Source organism: Puntigrus tetrazona, chromosome 7, assembly GCF_018831695.1.
Source record: "Puntigrus tetrazona isolate hp1 chromosome 7, ASM1883169v1, whole genome shotgun sequence".
Taxonomy (NCBI): Eukaryota; Metazoa; Chordata; class Actinopteri; order Cypriniformes; family Cyprinidae; genus Puntigrus; species Puntigrus tetrazona.
In genome coordinates this window covers 22,595,412-22,616,215 of record NC_056705.1, presented here as the reverse complement: position 1 = coordinate 22,616,215, position 20,804 = coordinate 22,595,412, and the positions used below count along the sequence as shown (strand labels likewise).

General features: G+C 38.2%; 4 protein-coding genes across 6 annotated transcripts in view; 2 read left to right on the top strand and 2 right to left on the bottom strand.

The window, feature by feature from the left end:
• sorcs2 (sortilin-related VPS10 domain containing receptor 2) overlaps positions 1-2,053 on the bottom strand; it is a 132,670-nt gene extending 130,617 nt beyond the window's left edge. For all 3 annotated transcript variants that reach the window (XM_043245594.1, XM_043245595.1, XM_043245596.1), the window contains exon 1: positions 1,675-2,053. In XM_043245594.1, the coding sequence (XP_043101529.1) occupies positions 1,675-2,019 (345 nt within the window). In that variant the 5' untranslated portion in view covers positions 2,020-2,053. The remainder of the gene's footprint in view (positions 1-1,674) is intronic.
• Positions 2,054-4,217: 2,164 nt separating this feature from the next.
• grpel1 (GrpE-like 1, mitochondrial) lies at positions 4,218-7,258 on the top strand. The gene is made up of 4 exons (XM_043244644.1): positions 4,218-4,370; positions 5,285-5,429; positions 5,950-6,031; positions 6,130-7,258. The coding sequence occupies exons 1-4, from the start codon at positions 4,303-4,305 to the stop codon at positions 6,474-6,476; spliced, it is 642 nt and encodes a 213-aa protein (XP_043100579.1). The 5' UTR covers positions 4,218-4,302; the 3' UTR covers positions 6,477-7,258.
• Positions 7,259-7,420: 162 nt separating this feature from the next.
• tada2b (transcriptional adaptor 2B) lies at positions 7,421-11,650 on the bottom strand. The gene is made up of 2 exons (XM_043244642.1): positions 11,381-11,650; positions 7,421-10,661 (listed from the first exon to the last, which is right to left on the bottom strand). Exons 1-2 carry the CDS (start codon positions 11,648-11,650, stop codon positions 9,474-9,476), a joined length of 1,458 nt encoding a protein of 485 aa, XP_043100577.1. The 3' UTR covers positions 7,421-9,473.
• A 291-nt stretch (positions 11,651-11,941) lies between these two features.
• Positions 11,942-19,213, top strand: ccdc96 (coiled-coil domain containing 96). The gene is made up of 2 exons (XM_043244643.1): positions 11,942-13,053; positions 17,222-19,213. Exons 1-2 carry the CDS (start codon positions 11,950-11,952, stop codon positions 17,561-17,563), a joined length of 1,446 nt encoding a protein of 481 aa, XP_043100578.1. The 5' UTR covers positions 11,942-11,949; the 3' UTR covers positions 17,564-19,213.
• Positions 19,214-20,804: the final 1,591 nt, after the last annotated feature.

Genomic DNA, 20,804 nt, shown 5'->3' with positions numbered 1-20,804 from the left:
ATGTTTTTGGTCAAATCCTAATGCAGTCTGTCAGCAAACCTGACGAATGAACTTAGCTGGTTGACCTCCGTGTATTTATTCTGTCTACTGTGCGTCTGTCGGTTGCAGTGTTATTATGCTATAAATTATATAATGTGGTTCATATTTTACATTTTTATCTTATTTTTTCCTTTTCCCGTTTTATTTTAATTGTTTAAGGTTATTTTTTTGTAGTTTTTATTTCACATAAAGAAGTTTTTAATGTTTTTATTTTCAGTTAACAGCAAAACACTGGTCTGGTAGCTCGGCTCAACTGAGGTCTCTGCTCGCTGCAGAACATCTGACATAGCAGCCAGGACTTGCATAATTCACACAGCTACTTCTGACGTTAAGTAATTAAAAGAAGCAAGAAAGACCACAGTTCACACAAACACTTACATTTATAACACGAACAAAACGAATGCCAATTCAGTGCTCCTGAAAATTACTTTTTTTTGTTTGCATTTTTCTAGATTCTTCGGAGAAGCAGAACGGATGCGGTTAAGAGGAAAAACGCTTCATTGCAGAAATTGGAAGTCGATTTCAAAGGTAAAAACTTTCAGTGAAAACGCATTACAATTATTAGTTATAAGAAAATTAAAAGAATGACAAATGGCACCCCTGTAATATTTATTTTTATAGTCTATATTTATTTTTATAGCCTACAGATCAATTAGTCAAAATGAGGAATTGTCTCCTGCTTCTCACATTTGCCTTCTAAAAATGCACGTGTAACTCTTCTAGTATACGCTGTAGAGTTTCAAAGGAGTGTCTTAAATTATGCTCAGAGTAGGCAGAGATTACAAGCATCAAAACAATTTTCGTCAAATTGATTTAAAACATAAAACTAGGCCTACGCCATCCACCTCTTTACGCTCTCACTGCATGTCAGCCGAATACATACGAGGCCAGGTTTCTACATTAAACGAATTATGAACGATGTGAGCAATGATAGCTTTTCATTCTTAAACTTTTTGACAATAGTTTAATGCGAACGAAACCGACTACAGAAGCGTGACTCGAAAGCGCTTCACACTTCGACAGACAGGCTAATAAAAAAAAAAGAGTAGGTTTTATTCAGGGCGCTCGCGTTTTTGTGTAAACGGCTCATGAGTTGTTTTGGCAGATTTGTAAATGAGAGATGTCTCCTCCAGATACAATTCACCGAACTAGGCTACCATCACGCAGACAAGCGCGCGTTTGTTCGGAGCGCATCCGAGCCGCTCGCGCTCCTTCGGTCGCTCTTATAATAACTGTATCACGTTGCGTCGCTTGTACGATTCGGCGAGCAAACACGGCGAAACTTTAGATGCTGCGCGAGCCGGCCGTATACTAACAAGCACTCGCGGTGAACTTCTGTTTTCTAGGCGCGTGCAGGTGCGTAGGTGCGTTTCGGCATCGGCTGTCATTCTGGCTCACGTTACAAAGAGGATGGTTTGGTAAACACTGAACCTATGCCTCTCGATGCACGGCAGATGCGTTTTGCGCGATGATGAATGCTGGTCGTTATGCGTGTGCCTGCAGTCCAAACACCCGCCTTTCTGCTCATGATGCTTCATTACCTGTTTCTCCACCTGAAATCGTAAGCAACTCGGCGTTCAATCTTAGGACTTTTCGGGACAAACACATCAGAGAACGGGGGAAGGGGGTACTCACGCTGCTATTTTCCCCCGTCCAATGGACCATTGCCTGGTTGTGGGTGGCATCCCCTTTAAGAACGAAAGAGCTGCTGAGTAGAGAGACTTTTTCCGGAGCCGATGCCCTCCGGACTCGGGGTCCGCCGGGGTCCCCGCTGTAACCTCCGCGGCTGTGCGCCGCGATAAGCGCTTCGTCCCTGCCAGTGACATGCCCACCGCGGCTGTCAAGCTCTCGGTCCCGTGCGTTTCTCTGGTTTATAACGCCGGTGTGACATGAAATCGGTCCGAACAGTGACATCCACGCGCAAGCCAAAAACACGGCTGGGTACAGGTGCGCCAAAACTGCCATGATGAGCGCTTTCATTTAACACTGTCAAAGCGAGTGCGATGCGAGCGAAAGATGGGAAGCTCTAATGTAAGAGAGAGGGAGGGAGGGAGAGAGAGAAAGCGAGAGAGAGGGGAAGAGGGTGGGGAAGCAGAGCTACAAACCAGAGCGCGCTCGTGAAGCAGACGGCTGAAACCGAGGAGAAGAACCGCCGTGTTCGCCTGCCACCTAGTGGCCAAAATAAAATAGTCAAGTACTACTATTTCAGAAAGCTGTTTGTGCTAACAGATGCATAATAATGCAAGTACTTTTTTTAGTTAACAAGGTGGCTTGACTCGTGTAACCAATCCCATGACTACATCTTGAAGCATGTAAACCAAATTCTGATCATATTTAAACGCCCTCTGTATTATTAACATTGTTTTTTTTTTTTTAAATCATTATTGTGTTGCATGTTTAATATATAAATACAACTGTGAGCAGAAATGCGACACATAGGCTATCCTAAACAACTTCTTTAGAGAAGCTTGTTATTGTTTCACTGATGCAGCCACACAATAATTACGAAATAATGTGATTAAATAAGTTTAAATACGACTAAATGAGATGATGGTTGCTTTAACAACTACTCATTTAAATCTTTTATGATATCTGCATGTGCTTTAAATTCTTTCTCCCAAAACTAAAGAACCTTGCAACGCTGACACATTTTGCAATTCGATACCATTCATTTATAAACAGGCCAACTGAGTCCAAATCGATTTTAAATCAATGATTTCACAAGATGAAGCAGGAAATCAGTTGTACAAGTATGTCAAGTCATCATTTTAGTGAGCTGACTTGGCCTGTCCTAATATTCTAGTGATATTTTTTAAACCCCATCCTTCAAACAACACACCTTAAGAAACTTTACCACGACAGCTTTTTTGACAGAGACATCCTAACTGCCCGTGTTTACAGATTTAGCCTACACAAAAACAAACATGCTTTAAAAAAAATAAGCCTACCAACTCAATCTCAAACAAAACATTTTACCAGATACTGATATGAACTCATGCATTGTGATCCATATGGAAAAGTGCAGTTTTTAGGGAAAAAAGTAGGCGTGATGTCCCACTCTTTACCCCTCCCCTAAAAACAACAAAAATAAAGATTATACAAATATGTATAAATGAGATGGTAAATCATTTAACACACATTTGGCCAAACATAAACTACTAAAGAATCACCTTGGGATTGTGTTGACCTGCAATTGAATTAAAAGCTTATTATTAGACTTCACAAGTTATCCACCAGATGGCACTCAGGACCATCTGGGCGGTTTTGAGGGAAATAATAGATGTGCTTGACTTGAAGACCGATCATATTAAAACTGATGGCTCCATATCCTCTTTATAATCGCGCTCAAAATGTATTAATTTTTAGAATTTTCTTTTTGGGTGAACTATTCCTTTAATGCAGGAATGTGGCTACAAATCCATGTACGTTGAAAAAAAAATAAAAACATAAAACACTGGCACTGTGCTAACCTTTCCAATTTAATGACAACATTTCGACCTAGAAAGGGCCATCAGGTCAGACGTGAGGACCAAGAATGACCGTTTCTTAGTTGAAATGTTTGTGAGAAACAAATAAATCCTCACTCAACCAGGAACTGTTTCTAATCCTAAATCAGGATATACCTGTTAAGATATCCTTACCTCAATCTCTCAAATGATTTACTGTTAGAGACAGACTAGGCTGACCGGCTGACCTAGAGTCAGGGGATTACTGGCCTAAATTTAAAGAGTAAACAATACCAGCAGCCTGCTTTATCACCTGCTATTTATTACTGCTTCATTCTGAATACTGGAAACTGCTAAGAGTGAAATTTTAATTGTTATAATCAAATGTTGAAAATGTAAAAGTAGATTTTTTTTCCCCAAGAAGAGACTTCGTGACATGTATTCTTGGCACAGGCATTTCTGTCAACGTTTAATTCATGTCTACACCTACATTTTACTTTTACATTATCCAGTGTAAACACGAATGCCATTTCGACAGAGTTTTAAGTTTTCTGAACTGATGGATGTGAAGTGATGTAAACGCTCAGCGAAGTTGAGTAATAAAGTGTGAGATAACCTCCCGTCGGCCTAGGAAAGACGATGTCCTTTGTCACGTGCTGAATGTTTCGACCTTCCTCTCAACCAAACTACAGAATTGCGTCAATTTTGACCAGAACGATGATTGGTGGCGAAGGACAGAGTTCGTAAGAACAGAAGCCGTGATTGGTTGAATGAGACGTCCTCGCTGCGCGGCTCTCAGCGTGGGCATTGAGTGAAGATGGCGACCTGGTGCGTGCGTGCGATCAGACAGAGCTCCTCTATCATAGCGTCTCCTTCACTTATAAGGTAGATTTTCACAGCAGCGTTATTGTGTGTAGTTGATGGTTATGCTTTAAAAAAGATTTTGCTTTTACGGTGATAAATTGTCCTTCTGCTGCGTGAGCTGTTCACAAATGTATGATTGATGCTGATGTTTTAAGGACCCTCCGTTATATTCCTTCATGTGACAATTAGACTCTCCTTGTGTGTCAAGAGCTGTCCTGTCAGATACTATTAGTTACATGGGATTATCGCTATTTCTCAGGGAAACTTCTTTCAGGTTCTTACCGTATATCGCATGTTATATACATGTGTTTCTTTGAGTTCTCTTAAGCAGCTGTAGATCTAGTTTTATACATACGTTTTTGTAGAATCCTATGTCGTTTAAATATGTTGAAGGTTAAAATGCTTACTTTAGTCACTCGTTGAGTTAACGGTGACCCATTAAAGAGCAGTTTTATCTATACAATTAATGTTCATAACATCAGTGTTTGTTCACTTCCGAATTAAATAAAAATTCACTAATATTGCTATTTTCTAAATGCATGTTATGAATCTTATTAGCAATTAGCCATCCTTTTATGTTTCGTTGCGATTGAAGTTATTCATTTTGATTATTAATAGTGCCTGCTATCTCAAAATCCACTCAGCAACCATTGTATGGACGAAAGTCCTAGCCATACATTTTGCTTATTTATTTGATCATGTTGAGCTCAGTAAAGAAAAACATTCTACTAGTGTTCTCTAAACCTTCTTTTGGACATAATGATAAAATACTTTTTGGGAGAATTCTTTCTTTGAAGAATAAGCCTGTTTGACATCAGCAGACACTCTTACCATAGTTTGGTTGCATAAACAGCGTATGTAGAAGCCCATAGCCCATAACGCAGAGACTGTGTTATTAAATATTTTTATATTAAATATATCTTTTAATTTCTCAGGGCGACTCCACGCCTCCTTTGCACAGCGGCCCAACAGAAAAGCCCAGGAAATGGGACTGAAGAAGAGAAACCAGAGCCCAGTGCAGCTGAGAAAGCCTTTGTAGAAGAAAAGACGCAACTGGAAGAACAGCTAAAAGATGTCACGGTATTTCTGTGTTCTTCTTAGGCTTAGCAACTGTTGTATAGAAGTTCTAGACGAAAGTTTTTACTTAGTTCATAACCATGTAATTTCCCCCACACACCATGACCTTCGGTTGCCCTTGTAGTTCCTGTTGTCCCAGAGGACATTTTTATTTATATTTTTAACCTTTTTTATGAAGTGCAGTAAGCAGGGTCATGATTAAGATTAGTGAGGTTCAGGGGATTTAGTTGACTGTAAATCAGCTGTAAAGTGTCCCAGACTTACTCAGGATGTCTTTGAGTCTCACACAGAGAACAATTGCAAGTTCAGATTGATCATTAGAGTATATCCAGAACATTGTTGATCCTTTTTCCTTAAGAATATTACAATATAAATTTACAAAGTTTTTAGAATGAAAACAAATTATTGCAGTTGTAATAAAAAATAATGTAAATGGTATGAATTTGTGTAATTTGTCTAATAAGTGTTTTTTTTTTTTCTTTGTAGTTCACTGATCTGTTTTTTTTATTGTCTTTTGCTGAAGGATAAATACAAGCGGGCACTAGCCGACACTGAGAACCTTAGGCAAAGGAGTCAGAAGTTGATTGACGACGCTAAGCTGTATGGTAAGCCTTTGTAATTATTTTACAAACCGTTCTTATGAATAGTCATTTTTGGATCATGTCACTTTGTTACATGTTTTAACTTTCATATCTTTTATTAGGAATCCAGGGCTTCTGTAAAGATCTTTTGGAGGTGGCGGACATCTTAGAGAAGGCAACCGAAAGTGTACCAAAAACTGAAATATCCACTGCAAATCCGCACTTGAAAAATCTTTATGATGGCCTTGTAATGACTGAGGTGCAGATCCAAAAGGTCTTCCAAAAACACGGCCTGGTTAAGCTTAACCCTGATGGTCAGAAGTTTGATCCTTATGAGCATGAGGCTGTCTTTCATGCACCTATTGAGGGCAAGGAGCCAGGTACTATAGCCGTAGTTACCAAAGTAGGCTACAAACTGCACGGTCGCACCCTCCGGCCAGCTCTGGTGGGTGTAGTCAAAGCCCCATAACTGCTCATACACGACATGATGGTTATCGCCTGGTCAACTGATCAGTTTCTGTAATTTAGCTGGTCTTAGGTTCCACCAATTTTTTTTTTTTTTTTTACTTGTTAAAGGTGCCTCTGAGAGGTGAAATCCAATATATTGACAACTGAAGGACAATGCCAGACTAATCTTTGGGATTAATAATGATTACCAATAAAAAGAAAAATCTTCAGTATAATAGCCGAGTGTGTATGTGGTAAAAGATTCAGATTGAATTGGCTTTAACAGCATTCTCTGGAGGATCATTTTCATTCTAGGGACTTCTGAGATCTACCTTGTTGAATACACTTATATTAATTACTTTACTGAAGAACGTAGCCAGTTTGGTGACGTCTATGAAAGCAGTTGTTCGATTCCAGTTTCCTTTTTCATTTTTTTTTCAGTGTTATACAGGTTTTTGAATTCGATATATAAGAGAATAATAAGTCTTCTTTACAGAACTTGGAGTAATATTTTATCTGAAAAATGTAATGTATAATTTACCTACTGGCAGTTGTACTTGATGAAATATCACACTTCAGTGGACAGATTGTAATAACTACTGATGTTTTGTGAAGATCTGGGTAACAGAACGATGGCCACCGAAGGCTGCTTGAGAGATGAGTCATGTAGAAATGGTGGCTGTAATATGAATGGAATGATGCCATGCTAATGGAAGAGTATGAACATCAGATTTAAAAGGATAACTTTTCCATCTATGTGAACAAGCAGACAACTGTCAAATAAAGCTTGTACATCTTCTCAAATGTAGTCATTTTGCATGGGTTTGTTAATCATTACTGTAATAAGAAAGGTTCAAGGTATTCATTTTTCTTAAATAGCTCATGAAACAACTGTTTAAAATGACAAATTTTTTTTGTGTAGATTTTGAATTATAGAAATATTTTTTTTACTTAACACGCAAAAGGTTATATTTCAACACTTTAATACAAAGTAGGAAATAACATAACATATGCAATAAAATTATTTGCACATACTCAACATTTTGACAAATATGATCCTTCCAAAATGAACAATTTTACCAGAAAACATTCATGTCACAACTAACCAAAAAAAGCTCTCCTTTTTGAATGCCACATCATCTTTACTTGCAATAGTGATGCCATGTTCAGTCTCATATCCCCATATTTATTTTTGTAATAGTTTTTTACTTCAGAAAAAGAATTATAACCTCTGAAATAGAATATTGAATGATTATTTAAGGCGTAAAAATGAACCCTAATAATCTTAAATAAACAGGTCAATTTCCTTTAAAAGCAAAAAAACACTCCCACAATGTTGGTGAGTTTGATTAAACTAGTCTTGGAAAAATGGTTCGGGTTCTTTAACAAGTGATCCTGTATCCTATAAACATAATCACAACCTGAAGAATAACCCTTTCTAAGCACGTTAAGCACCTTTATATAAATCAAACAAAGGCAGTGACAGAATACCATGGAAAAAGAAGAGACCCCTCCACGTTTGCTTCATAATTTCCTTATACAAGGAAATCGTCTTTCATACCTACATTCATCATTTTTAAAATGGTCTCAGCCAATATCCTATCTGTTTTAATGGCTTTAATCATAACAAATTTGTGTGGGGTAGTTCCTTTTACCATAGAAATGTGAAGACAATAAAGCAGACACCTAAATTAAACCTTAACCTTTGTACATTGTTGATGTGGTACAATTAAATATTAAAATATAACATTAATTACAAGGTAAAAGAAATAAAAACATCATCCAGGGTAAACATGCTCACATTCAGGGCACACAAAATAAGCATACTCAATGAAAGACTGTTTATGGGACTTTATATGTACCAATGTCTGGGGTATAAAAACAGATGACCGCCAGCTTGGCCTAAACACTGTTATTTCCAATATCGTATATGTCTTTTTAAAAAAAATGGCTAAAAGTTAGACTGCACCCATCTATTCTATTTGACTCTTAATATATTAAACATTTCAAAACTATGTAAAAAAAATTATACCCTTGCATTGGCTTCTGTGAACAGTGCTTTTCCACAGCTTTGGGGTAGACACAAGCAGTCAACATTAAAAATCATGGAAAAATATGTTTATCTCAGCTGTAATCTAAGATTTGGTATTGCATGAAGATTTTTGTCAAGGCATAAAATACAAAGTATGCAGTTGTAACATACAGTCTCTCAGCTTATAAATCGTGTACATCTTGAGATGGAAACCCTTGATGCCGCATTTAACTTTAACCCTCACTTCACCCAACAAATCAGAATAATACTCTCTTGAAACAGGAGCATCTTGGTAAATGTTCTCCGTTGGTGATCCAGGCCTGGATGTGTGCCATTTAACTTGAGCTTTTGAAACACGCTCGATAGTAACATAACCTCACAAAGGTCAACTCCAAAAAATAATAATAACCATACATGAACTTCAGACATTTAGATAGTATGGAGCATGCTTCATGTGACTCACATTCCCACAACCGACACAACAAAATACATCCAACTGAAACAGGCTAATTCAGGTTAGAACACAGGGACTTTAGACGTTTGGCAAGCAGAACAAGGATCCGACATAATGTTCTTCTTGTTACAAAAAAGAAACTCAGAACCAATTTTAATAATCTGCTTCGTACAACATCAAACATTCTTTTTATACTCCATTGGCAGGGAACATTCAACGCCACTCAAAATCACATTCAAAATGGAGGCATTAACTTGGGGCAATGGGTTTTTCGTGTGGTTATTCCCATGAATTACACAGAACAACTTGCTGGAAAGTTCCCTATAGATACTGATTGTGTACTAGAACCATATTTATGTTTCGATGAGGACTTCTGAGATCAAACAGACATGTTAAACTGACTGAAGGTCCACAACCAGTAAAGTGGCACCTAGTTACTTAGTTCTCGCAGGCTTTTCTGAGACGCAATATAAAACAGTAGAAAAATATATTTACAGTCATTATTCTTACAGCCAAATCTTTGGACAGTGTCGTTAGGAGGTTTCTCGTGATATCCAGCCGCTCTCCGACAGGAAATTCAGAATCCGTTTTTTCAGCACCTTGTCCAGGTAGCTGGGTAGGCGGCTTTTTGAGGGAATGCCTTGCCTTTTCTGTAGGTGATCTTTGATGATGATAGTCTTGACAGTCAGATAGCGTGTGGGACTTAGGTTCATAGAGTTGCACAACACCTTCTCCCGATCGGACAGCAGCTCAAAGCCAGACAGGTTCTCGATGGCTGAAAATTCACTGTCCTTCCCCTCCTCTTTAATGGCACTGACTCCTCCGCCTCCTCCAAGGCCACCTCCTGCTCCAACTCCTCCCCCGAGCCCGGCCCCTCCTCCTCCGCCGCTGCTACCTCTCTTCGACCCAGCAATACTTTTGTTCTCTTTCCGTTTTTCCCGTTTGTGACGCGCCGCCACGTACTCAGCTGACTCGTCGAGTCTCGTGATGCCGTTCCGCCGATAACGCTGAAGCTCCCGAACTTTTGCCCGCAGCATACGCTCTTTGTGCATGTTATCGAAGAACTCTTCAAACTCCCGTTGTGGCATGAACTGGCAGAGGGCACGCAGTTTTGTCCGTTGCTCTTTCTCTTCCTTGGTGATTTTGCGTTTCGGGGTTGCTGCTACAGAGGAGCCCAGCGACCCCGTCGGGATGATGGTAGCACCACCACCCAATCCTACAGCTCCACCTACGCCCCCGACCCCTCCCATCCCACCTGGTCGTTCTCGCTCTTTATCCTTTTTGTCCCGTCCCAGAAATGCTGGCACTAAATTGTAATCACGAGCAATGTTTTTGCGTCGCTGGCGCTCACGCAGCTTGCGCACGTACATGTCCACATGGGCTCGTTTCATCTCGATCTCGATATCTTCATCATCGTAGTTTACAGACAGGCCACTGATGAGTTTCTCTGCCTCTTGGTCGTATTCGATCTCGTAGTCGTCTCGAAGCGGCATATATCCCAGCTGCTGCTGCTCTGCCACAGATATGTCTAATGGGGGCAATGGGGTAGTCAAACTAGGAGACAGAGGACCTCCACTGGGACAAGTGTGGTCTGTGACGCGGTTGGGGATACTGTCAGGGATACAGGCTTTACCCAGATTCCCATGGATATACATGCTCACATAATGGTCCATGACCTCCTGAGGGGTGCGTGATGCACCCACATGTGCTGCCATATCCTCCTAACACACAGAAATAAACAAAGATAAAGAGTTGGTTGATTCACATGTTAAATTCTGTAATTCACTCTCCCTCATATCAGTGCAAACACATATTCATTCATCTACACATCACAAATACATATGACATTCTCTTTATAGGACCACTTGATTCATATGGATAATGTTTACTATGTTTTTTTGAAGCATCAAAGTTTTAAGAAAAATTAACTTTCAATTAAAAGACAGAAACCTGATCAGGTATTATTAAATATATCTTCATTGTGATAAGAAGATAATGAAAGTTTTATGAGATTGGAACAATATGAGGGTGAGTAAACGAAGCATTTAAAATACAGTTAAATAAGTTACAAACTCAAAGATTATTGTTATTATTTATTAACACATTATATTAAAGCAAATTTAATTATTATTGAATACCACTTGCTTTCAGCAATAATGCAGAATACAGTACTTTTTGTGGAAACTCTATATTGTGCAGCTATTATGAATCAGCTAAACTTTAAATGGGCTGTAAAATTATTTAATTGGGTTAAATAATCCTGTAATGCAATATGCAGCATATACCTAGGGAATATGCTTGGTTCTTAAACTTTTTCTAAGTTTCTTCAGTAAGCAATGCATCATTTGTTGCAAACTAAGCATGTATTGATGTTCACATTTGGCCATGCAAAGGAAGTTTATTAATGACGCAACAATATGTGCTCATTTGAGAATCGTACCCAGTTACCAAATCCATATTGCTCGATGGCATCGAGCAGCGACTGCTCTTCCCTGCTAGTCCATCCTCCCTCTGCCTCGGGACCCCAGAGCGAGAAGCGCCCGCCGTCAACTTGCTGATAGCCGTGCCATCGCCTGTGGTTACCGATCTCGGCACCCGCGGAGAAGCACTCCGGACAAAGCTCAATATCCTGGCATTCGGCACAGCGAATCCGCAAATTCGTAACATCTGCCAAGCAGTTCACGCAGTACTTCTTCCCTAGGTCGGCCATATTGCTTACTACCGCTTGTTGTTGGAAGCAGCAGTGGCGCGGGGCTGGGCATGCGCAGTGGAGTATCTCCGGTCACGCCGCTGCGTCTCATTAATATTAATAAGGACACAGCGAACGCCTGCAATTGGTTCTCGCTCTGAGTGTCCATGGCAACAACCACGCACTCTTGTACAAACAGAAAATAGTTGAGGCGAACGTGTTTCATGAGCTAAACATTGATTTACTTTTAAAAATATATATATAATTTGTAATTTCTTTAATAATAATAAAAAAAACTTTTGTAAATTTAATCAAATAAAATGGAAGAGGAGTCATTAGAGCTAAAGCATGAAGGAAGTCCTGTTTTAGAAAATAACACACTGGTGGAAAACACTGAAACATTTGAGGATCAGACAGAGACATCAAGTGCTCAGGTTAGGGAGGAAGAAACTGAACCACCTAACATCTCAGATGCTGTTGAGGATGATGTTGTCCAGCAGGCTTTACAGCTGATGGAAGATATGTCTGTTGCACCACAGATATCTGAAACCAATGTTGGGCAATATATGATAACAGAAGAGGAGGATGGAATAGATCCCTTTTTAAATGAGACCTTGGAGGACACTGGGGGTCCAGAAATAGAAAATTTCATTGAAGACCTTCTATCTCGTGAGTACACTGAGGAGGAAGAAGAGGAAGAGGATAGACGTCCAGCTCCTGACCCAGAGAGTGAGAGGACCAGCCCTCTTAATGAATTAACAGTGCCTGCAGAAGAAGAGGAGACCGACCTCAACATCAACACTAGAGAATATACGGCTTTGCTATCTGAACTACAGGCTGAGAGTGAAACACTCGGCAAGCTAAATGGTCATCTACAGACCAAAATAGCAGAATACCTCAGTAGGAAAGCAGGTGATAAAAATCCCAGACTGGATGAAGATATCTCAGACCAGGAGCGGTACCAAAAATACTTGGCTCTCATGGAGGAGCTAAAAGTGCAGCACCACCGTGTCTCAGAGCTCCACCAACAGAGGACTGAGGAGCTCCGCCAGCAGAGCTTAGAGAAACTGAAGCAGGTGGAGCACGAGCTGAGATCCCTAGCTGCACTGAAATATGAAGCTGCCATGACAGCACTGACTGGTAAGGTGGGCAAACAGGCATCACTGGCAAAGGTGGAGAAACTACAGGCAGACGAACTGAAGCAGGAAGACAAGCTGGCGTCGGTGCGTCTCAACAATATCAAGCTCAAAAACCAAATAAGTCAACTTGAGACAGAACTTAAATCCAAGCGTGAGCTTGCTGAAGGCTTGCTGCTGATGGACTTTGAGCAGCTCAAAACAGAGAACCAGACATTTAAAGACAAGCTGAAGGAGCGCAGCGAGGAGCTACTGAGGCTGAAAAGGAAGGTTGCCTGCTCTGTGCAGGTAAATTAGATTAGATTTGTGTGTGTGTGTGTGTGTATTTACCACCTCATTTCAGGAGTGAATTTGCTTTTGTAGTCGTCAGGACTAACGTAAATATAAATGCAAAAGTAAATTATATATTAATTTATTGAAATGATTATGAAAAATTATATAATGAAAAATTCTTAAAGAAATGTAAAATAAATAAATACAAAAATAAGTATAATAAAAGGGGCACATTTATAAAGATATAGTGAATTAAGGAGAAATCTGAAACAGCACAAATTCTAGATGTTTTTATAGCTTTCTTGTTAACAGATGTAGAAATTGTATTTAAATACAATTGCAGTTCTTGTTTGAAGATGTTAAAGTGGGGTTTACAATTAGTATATTAATATATAATTAGAATAAAATTTGATTAATTTAACAAATTGCCATCATTGTCAGACTATTGGTTCACTAACAACAATCCAATTTTCAAAGTTTTCAAGCCAAAAGCATCTGTTTAACTTAACAGAATAATTACACATTAATAAAAAATGTATACCACCTAATGTGAAAAGATATATCGATCGATTACAATCTAAATAGATTGTGGAGAAAATGTTTAAGACAAATGATTTTTAAGGTGATATTGAGAGAACCAAAATCAATCAAATTTAAGCCACCCTTATTATAAGAATTTTAGTTTAATCTAGTTTTATTTTTCCTAATCAAATCAAATCAATCAACGTGCAAGTTGGTCTATCTACAGATAAGGATTGAGCAGCATAAGAGAATCTAAAAATACTCTCTGCTTTAGTAATCAAAGTCCTATCTTTCAATGACAGATCTCTCAATAACCAAATATTCAATTTCTTTTTTGTTTTCTCTATAATTGGGTTAAAATGTTCCTGACATCTTAGTTTAGTATATTTTATTATCTTGATTCCTAAATATTTGATAGTCTGATTGTTAGGAATATTGCAAATAGAGGATAAGGAAAAATTTTAATCTGGAGTTTAGTTTAACATTATTTATTACATTTAGTAATATTTAAGAAAGAGAATAAAACTATCAGTAGAGATGATATCTGAATAATCGAACAAATCAAAAAGCAGACATATGTTATTTAACATATGTCTCTGGGGCATAAAGCCTAACTGGCATTCATCTGTTATATTATTAAAAAACCTTTTTGCCAAAACTAAAGCGATAATTTTTGGAATCAATATTCAATAAAGAGTTTGGACTCCAATTTTCAATTAAAAAGAGATCTTTGTTGGGCTTGGATATTAAAGTTATTAGACCCTGACATAAAGAGGCAGGAAGTGTTGTTTTTTCAATGCTTTCTAGAAATATTTTATGTAAAAAAAGAGCCAATTTTGGATTAAATGCTTTATTAAACACTGCAGGAAGCCTATCGGTAGCAGGGGATTTATTATTTTTTAGATTATTAATAGAGAAAGTAATTTCTGACAGACTAATAGGAACATCAATCTTTGTTACTGTTTTTTTAATGACAGATCAAGAATCAAAGAAAAAAGAGGCAGATTCCTGACAAAATTTTGCAAAAGTCATTATAAAATCTGGCATTTGACAATACTTCCAAATTTCAAATTTAAGAAATTCACAATTATTTAAAATGTTATTGTCTTTATAAGCTTCCAATATGAAGGCCTTTTTGACATGGAAGCAGAAGATACAGGTGGAACACAGACAGAAATGGCCTTATGATCAGAAAACAGAGAGGGAAATATATCAGTCTTAATATTTGATTTTTTAGGAGAAGTTAACCAAACATCAAAACTGGTCTGACTAGTAAATTAATTGTTGTTCCAAAATGTTTTGCAAGGGATGTGTTTCTTGCCTCACATCATCAACAGGAAATTTTTGCATAAAAAATAATAATTAATCACAAGTAGTATTACGAGGATTGAGGGAGCCATCTATCTATAGGATTATTTAGAACAACATTAAAATCACCACCAAAAACGGAAAGAGTTTGGGAATATATAATTTAAATGTGTTTCTAATTTATATAAAAAAAAAAAACCTTGTTATTTTTCCATGAATTTATATATATATATATGAACTGTGAATCAAGTAAGATATAGTGACCATTAGCATCTTACCACTATATTGATTTTTAAAAAATATAAACATTTCCATGAGACATCAATATTTCTAAACCCCACAGAGGCCTTCACAAATGAACATCTTTTACAGTTGAATGGGATTTTTGTAGAAGACAAAAGTCAGTGTTGAAGTTTGCGTGATTACTGCATGATTCTGATATTGTGCTGATGGAATGCCACCGCTTCCCGTAACTCTGTGCAAATCTCCGGCCGGTAAACTTAAATGAACAGATCAAGCCCTATACAATTTAAAGAAATAACAGAAAATGGCCTTAAAACACTTAAAATAAAGAACAACTAGACCTAAGAACATGTATAAAGAATAAATATCACTGTAACAAGAACCCAACTGGTCAAAAGCTTAATAAAATAAGAGGACAACAATGCCTTTGTAAAGCTAGAAAAAAATGAATAATTTCAATACAACAATGTCGAAAATGACTAGGTGAGAGTAAAGTCCAGAAGATGCTGTGGCTTCCATAACAAACTCAAAGTCGCCTAAGCAACAGGGAGGATCTAGTCAACTCCACTAACTTTTAAACTGGAGGAAATATTTCCCTACCATCTACAAATGTACGTCCACCGACGAAAAAACCCTGTTTGTTCTCTTTTTGGACTTTTCAACCGCAGGCCATAACTTAAGCCTCTTTGCCTTCTGTCGGCCGGTGACAGATCTTGCATGATTATTAGACAATTCTCAGTCAGAAGACTTGGCGATAAACAACATCTCTGTAAAAGCACAAGTTAATTGGAAGATTATCCCGCGGCCTTTATTGTGTTGGTTGGAACGGCCGAGACGATGTGCCACATCAGTGACATCTGGGAATTTATCCTTGGATTGTGGCAGAAGACGCTGACACACGTTGATAACCTCCTGACAGACATTTTCTTTGGATTCTCAAGTTCCATTTACGAGTGTAGGCTTCCAAATAATCAAAGCGATTTTCACACTTAGTGGAATTAAGCACTTCCTTTTTTGTAAGCGAGTCAATAAAATCAACTCTTTCTTCCAACTCGCTGCAGAAGAACTCAAAGGTTTCCATCATTACAGAGATACGTTCCGTGTTTCTGCCGATAACATCTTTCGTGTTTTTTATCATTCGCCAATCAAATTTTCCAATCCATCTGATCCGTTTTTCACCAACTGAGAGAGCTCGGAGAGTTGTGAAGAGATGCTTGCAGCATCTGGTACTTGTTTAAGTTTAATGGTCAGAGATTTGCAGTTACGGGAAGCAGTGGCATTCCATCAGAACAATTTCAAAATCGTGTAGTAATCGTGCAGATTATCTTTCATTACATCGATTGCAGAAGCATTATCATGACGCTCCATTACCTGTAGACTTGTGTCAACATTCACAGTAGGAGCACTCAGCATGGATTTCCTAGACTTTTTAGCACTTTTTCTCTTTTCAGAACCTACCATTGTTAAAGTCATTAAGGTAATAAGATAATAATAATAATATGATTATATATTTTAGAAAATGTATTAATAACATTTTATAACATTTAAAATTATTTCATTACATAAACAGCTCAATGCCCAATAACCAAACTATACTATATCATATAATATAGTTCTAACATAATAAGTTCACCATTTGTAAGGAGGAGGCAGAGGCGGGAGTAGAATCAATGTGCGTATGTTTATTAAACACTAGGGTAGCAAACTCAAATGATAAGGCAGGCAGAGAGTCGGCAAAACAAAGGCAGTCAGAGATAGCGACAAGTTTAAGGATGATCCAAAAGACAGGCAATGGGTCTATACCTGGTCCTGGGTCCAATCAGGCAAACAAAGCAGAAGAGCAGGCAATGGAATCGGTCAACTAGGAAACAGGCAAAGATCATGCATGTGGCAAGCAAACAAAGACTATGCGTAGAATGCTTGGTAAGGCAGATGAAGGAGTCTCTGGAGAAATGATGGGAGAAGAAGCAGAGGGTGTGAGCTCAGCTAGTACTCGGACGAGGGCATCCTCTGCTGGCTAGGCGTTGCATCATTAAATCCATAAAATTTGTTGTTTTTAATATCCCTTTTTTAAATTGCATTTTCACACTTTTTTGTCCCACAACTTCAGGGCATTTCACACGTGAAAGAGAAGCTGAACTTCATGCAGATGGAGAATAAGGTCAAACACTCTGAACTGGTGAAGACAGACGCATTGGTGGCTCTTAAACGTGAAGTGCTAACACGTACTCGACAGGCTCGTGACGGCCTACGTTCAGACAACCTTAAGCTGCAGCAGCGCTGTGGCCTGCTGGGAAACACCACACTGCTGCAGGACTTTGAGGAGAAGGTAGACACCTCCGAATGCCTGGAGCAGAGACTAGAGATGTTGAAGAGACGTCACGCTGAGCTCACGCTGAAGTGTGCTGGAGTCAAGCAGAAGATTGAGCAAAGCAAACCAGAGGGCCAGTGACAACACAGGTGTACACAAATGTACAATGCATGTGCTTTCTCTCTGCAATTCATTATTTATCTGTTCAATTTTATTAATTATCTGTTCAATCTTAATAATTAACATAGTGTAATTTGATAAAGCATACCATGCATGTAGCAGGATATGACTTCTCACAGGAAATGTAGCTGGGTCGTGGTCAAATGTCCAACCACAAATATCATCTATTGACCCGTATGTATGTATTATTAAAAAACGAAACCCCCAACCAATTCTGCAATAATGTTCTGCTCTTTTAATTTGCTATTGAGTTGAAAATGCTCATGTTTGTAGAGAAAACAAAGACTTGGGTCTATGTGACTTATTTATTATGTTTTAATAATCTGTTATGGTTTTTACTTGTTTGAAACATGAAGCACATTAGGGTTTTTCACACTGCTTAACACCACTTTTAAGCGGGGGTAAAGAAATGTTTCACACCTGTCATTTAAAAGCAGTGTTAGCAGTGCTTTTTAACCATGCTCTGGAGCAAATGCAGCGCTAAGTTTGCTCAGTGTGAAATGGAGCAGTGTTTACTTGTTGCTGCTAGATGTTTGGTAACAGGCAGACACTCATTGAGCATCGACGATCATATCACATCACAGAAATGTTAAAAGACAGAAAGCGTGTGAACTGGAGTGATGATGAAATTAAATTGCTTACATAATTCCCCGAAACATTATTTTCTTTGTATATTTTTTTTTTGATTATCCAACAAATTGTACTACCGCTGCTGGCCAAATTGGTTACCTAAACAAAATACAGTGACCGTCTGATGGTCTAAAGCTTTGTTCACACTGACCGTGTTTACACTAAAACTGACTGAATCTTTAGACTGTTGGTTTGTAACAAGCGGTTCTGTTGTGCTGTCGTATAGACCTGTAGACCTGTGATACAGCTGATCAGCTTCGGTGGTCCCATAGTCATTTGTATTGCCATTGGACATAAAGGATGTCAAGTCGGGGGACATTTTGACATCTTCTTTGAACGGTCCATAACTGAAGCCTTCGTATTGTAAGAGATGGTGATCGTTTGATGTCATGGCCCTCTTCACCCAGCTCAACTGAGGATCCACGCAAAAAATTATGACCCTTCTTTGTAGTAAAACTGTTACAATGAAAAGATTACACCAGAAATCTTACAAACATTGGCTATACATTTTAATGAATTCCAATAACCTGTTTATGGTGACAAATTACACATCATTTGTATCTGTCTTTAACAGACCAAAGAATCTAAAAGAAAACAGACAATGGTAAAACTCACATGACTCCAGGTTGGGAGCATCCGACTGTATGTACATATGACTCAATTCTAGAGATAGGTATTTGTCTCCCATAATAATTAAAACAGCATTGGCCATATGGTTGAGAACTGTGGGGAAAAAATCATTTAATGAGCCTATTATTACAATTAAATATGTAATATTGTTTATATTGAGCTTAAACATATCATTAGATGCTGAATTTTCTGACACTGATCATGTATGACTTTTACAACACACAAAGGGTTGTTGAAATATGTTAATTAATTACATTATTTAGTAAATAAATAATATTTAATGACAGTCCTTCACACAAGACTGGAGGAATGTGACTGCTGTAAGTCAAGTAAAAAAATAAACACAATAATGACGCATAGTTGTTTGATCCTTTATCAAAGATTAGAATAACTGAATAATAAAGCTGGTTGATGTTGATAGGCTACTTTAAACATAAGTTCAGTCAACATAGAAAAAGATTGATTAATTAATTTAGTTTTAAGATGACTTACATTCTGTCATGCCAGACTGGAATGTTGCCACGAGGATACCAATAAAAAGACAAAGACTATAAGGTTGCATGTCCGTGGATTCTGCTTCTTGAGATGTCATTGATATCATTCAGATAGGTTAAAGCTTTACAATGAATGATCTGTGAAGTGGCTTGCTCGATCTGTTTGAGCGGCTGTGTGGGGCGGGACTTATCAAAGACCCACCCACCTCTTTTACAAGAAGTATTGGGGGTTAGTTAGTGTTTTGTTGCACTTTATGATAGTGAACTATTCCTGTGAAGAAGAAAATCAATCTCATATATTCAAATGGTTTTCACTACAGATAACATTACAATATTACAAACCAGCGCTGCTTCTTTAAGAATCAAAGTTGATCCTTTTCACTTGTTCATTGATCTAAATGTGCTGCGATAGACCGCTAATGTGCGCGCGCGTCGAAAAGCACGCGCCTGAACGTGCGTTTCAATAGCACTGTTTTCTTTTTGGTGTGATGAGATCAGGATCACTTTTGAGACAGTTCAGTTTTTTTTTCACAAAGGACCATCCCATCACACAGGGACGACGGTCCACCACAAAGCACTATATAGTCAGAGTGATGAGGGATCCTGCTCCGCCTGTGTACATCGCTCTTTCACTTTCCTCTCAGGCCCTCAACATAGTCAGACCGAAGTGGCGCTGAATAGCTCAAAAAGTAGAGAAAAGTAGCTTATAAAATTGGAGGCAGATGCTGAGAAATGTGCCTCGTCTTCGGCATTTTCGAAATGTACAGAGAAGGTTATGAAGAAAGGCTTGCTCTGCTGTGAGTAATGAGCCGAAGAGACAGACAAGAGGAAGAGAGATGCTTCATCAGCAAGTTTGTATTTGTATTCAAATACTTAACTTTTAATATTACAGCTACTCGTAGTCTACTGTTCGCCACTTTTGTTTCTGTAGCTACACTTACCACCCACTCTCCCCAAACCGTGTGCCTCTGTCATCAGATAAGTTTGCTTCGAGTGTGCCTTTCACTTTTTCTGCGTGTTATTTTCCTCTTGCTGCTCGGGGCGCATGTCGAATTCAACTCTGGTTCATTCACAGTTTTCAGCATTTGACAGTGTTAAAGATCTTTAATAAAACATTAAAATCGCCAAATTTCACTATAGTGCACATTTATTGGGAGGTGGGGAATATCTGTTTGTGCCGCAGAGCTTTCGTTCAGGGCATGTTTCATTGTTGTTCCGTATTGTGATATGCTATTTGGTTTGCTTTGGCTGATTATTCAACATACTTTTGACGTTTCCATTTTAATTTAGTTATTGGCCTGTTCATTTGACTTGATGTAGCGGTCCTTACCTCTTTACACATCTGCTTTACTTTATTGTATTTTATTTATATTTTCTGAGGATTGTTAATTGTTTATAGTGTTTATTTTTACTTTTTATATTATTGCTCGGATGCAAAACCTTGTTAT

What these genes read in the sequence shown, in the direction of transcription:
- tada2b (XM_043244642.1), bottom strand. Translation starts at nt 11,650, where the DNA reads ATGGCCGACCTAGGGAAGAAGTACTGCGTGAACTGCTTGGCAGATGTT. An exon ending in AATATGGATTTGGTAACTGG is followed by an intron (nt 10,662 to 11,380) that starts GTACGATTCTCA and finishes TCTGTGTGTTAG; the next exon opens with GAGGATATGGCAGCACATGT.
- ccdc96 (XM_043244643.1), top strand. Translation starts at nt 11,950, where the DNA reads ATGGAAGAGGAGTCATTAGAGCTAAAGCATGAAGGAAGTCCTGTTTTA. An exon ending in AGGTTGCCTGCTCTGTGCAG is followed by an intron (nt 13,054 to 17,221) that starts GTAAATTAGATT and finishes CCACAACTTCAG; the next exon opens with GGCATTTCACACGTGAAAGA.
- grpel1 (XM_043244644.1), top strand. Translation starts at nt 4,303, where the DNA reads ATGGCGACCTGGTGCGTGCGTGCGATCAGACAGAGCTCCTCTATCATA. An exon ending in AACAGCTAAAAGATGTCACG is followed by an intron (nt 5,430 to 5,949) that starts GTATTTCTGTGT and finishes CTTTTGCTGAAG; the next exon opens with GATAAATACAAGCGGGCACT. An exon ending in TGACGACGCTAAGCTGTATG is followed by an intron (nt 6,032 to 6,129) that starts GTAAGCCTTTGT and finishes ATCTTTTATTAG; the next exon opens with GAATCCAGGGCTTCTGTAAA.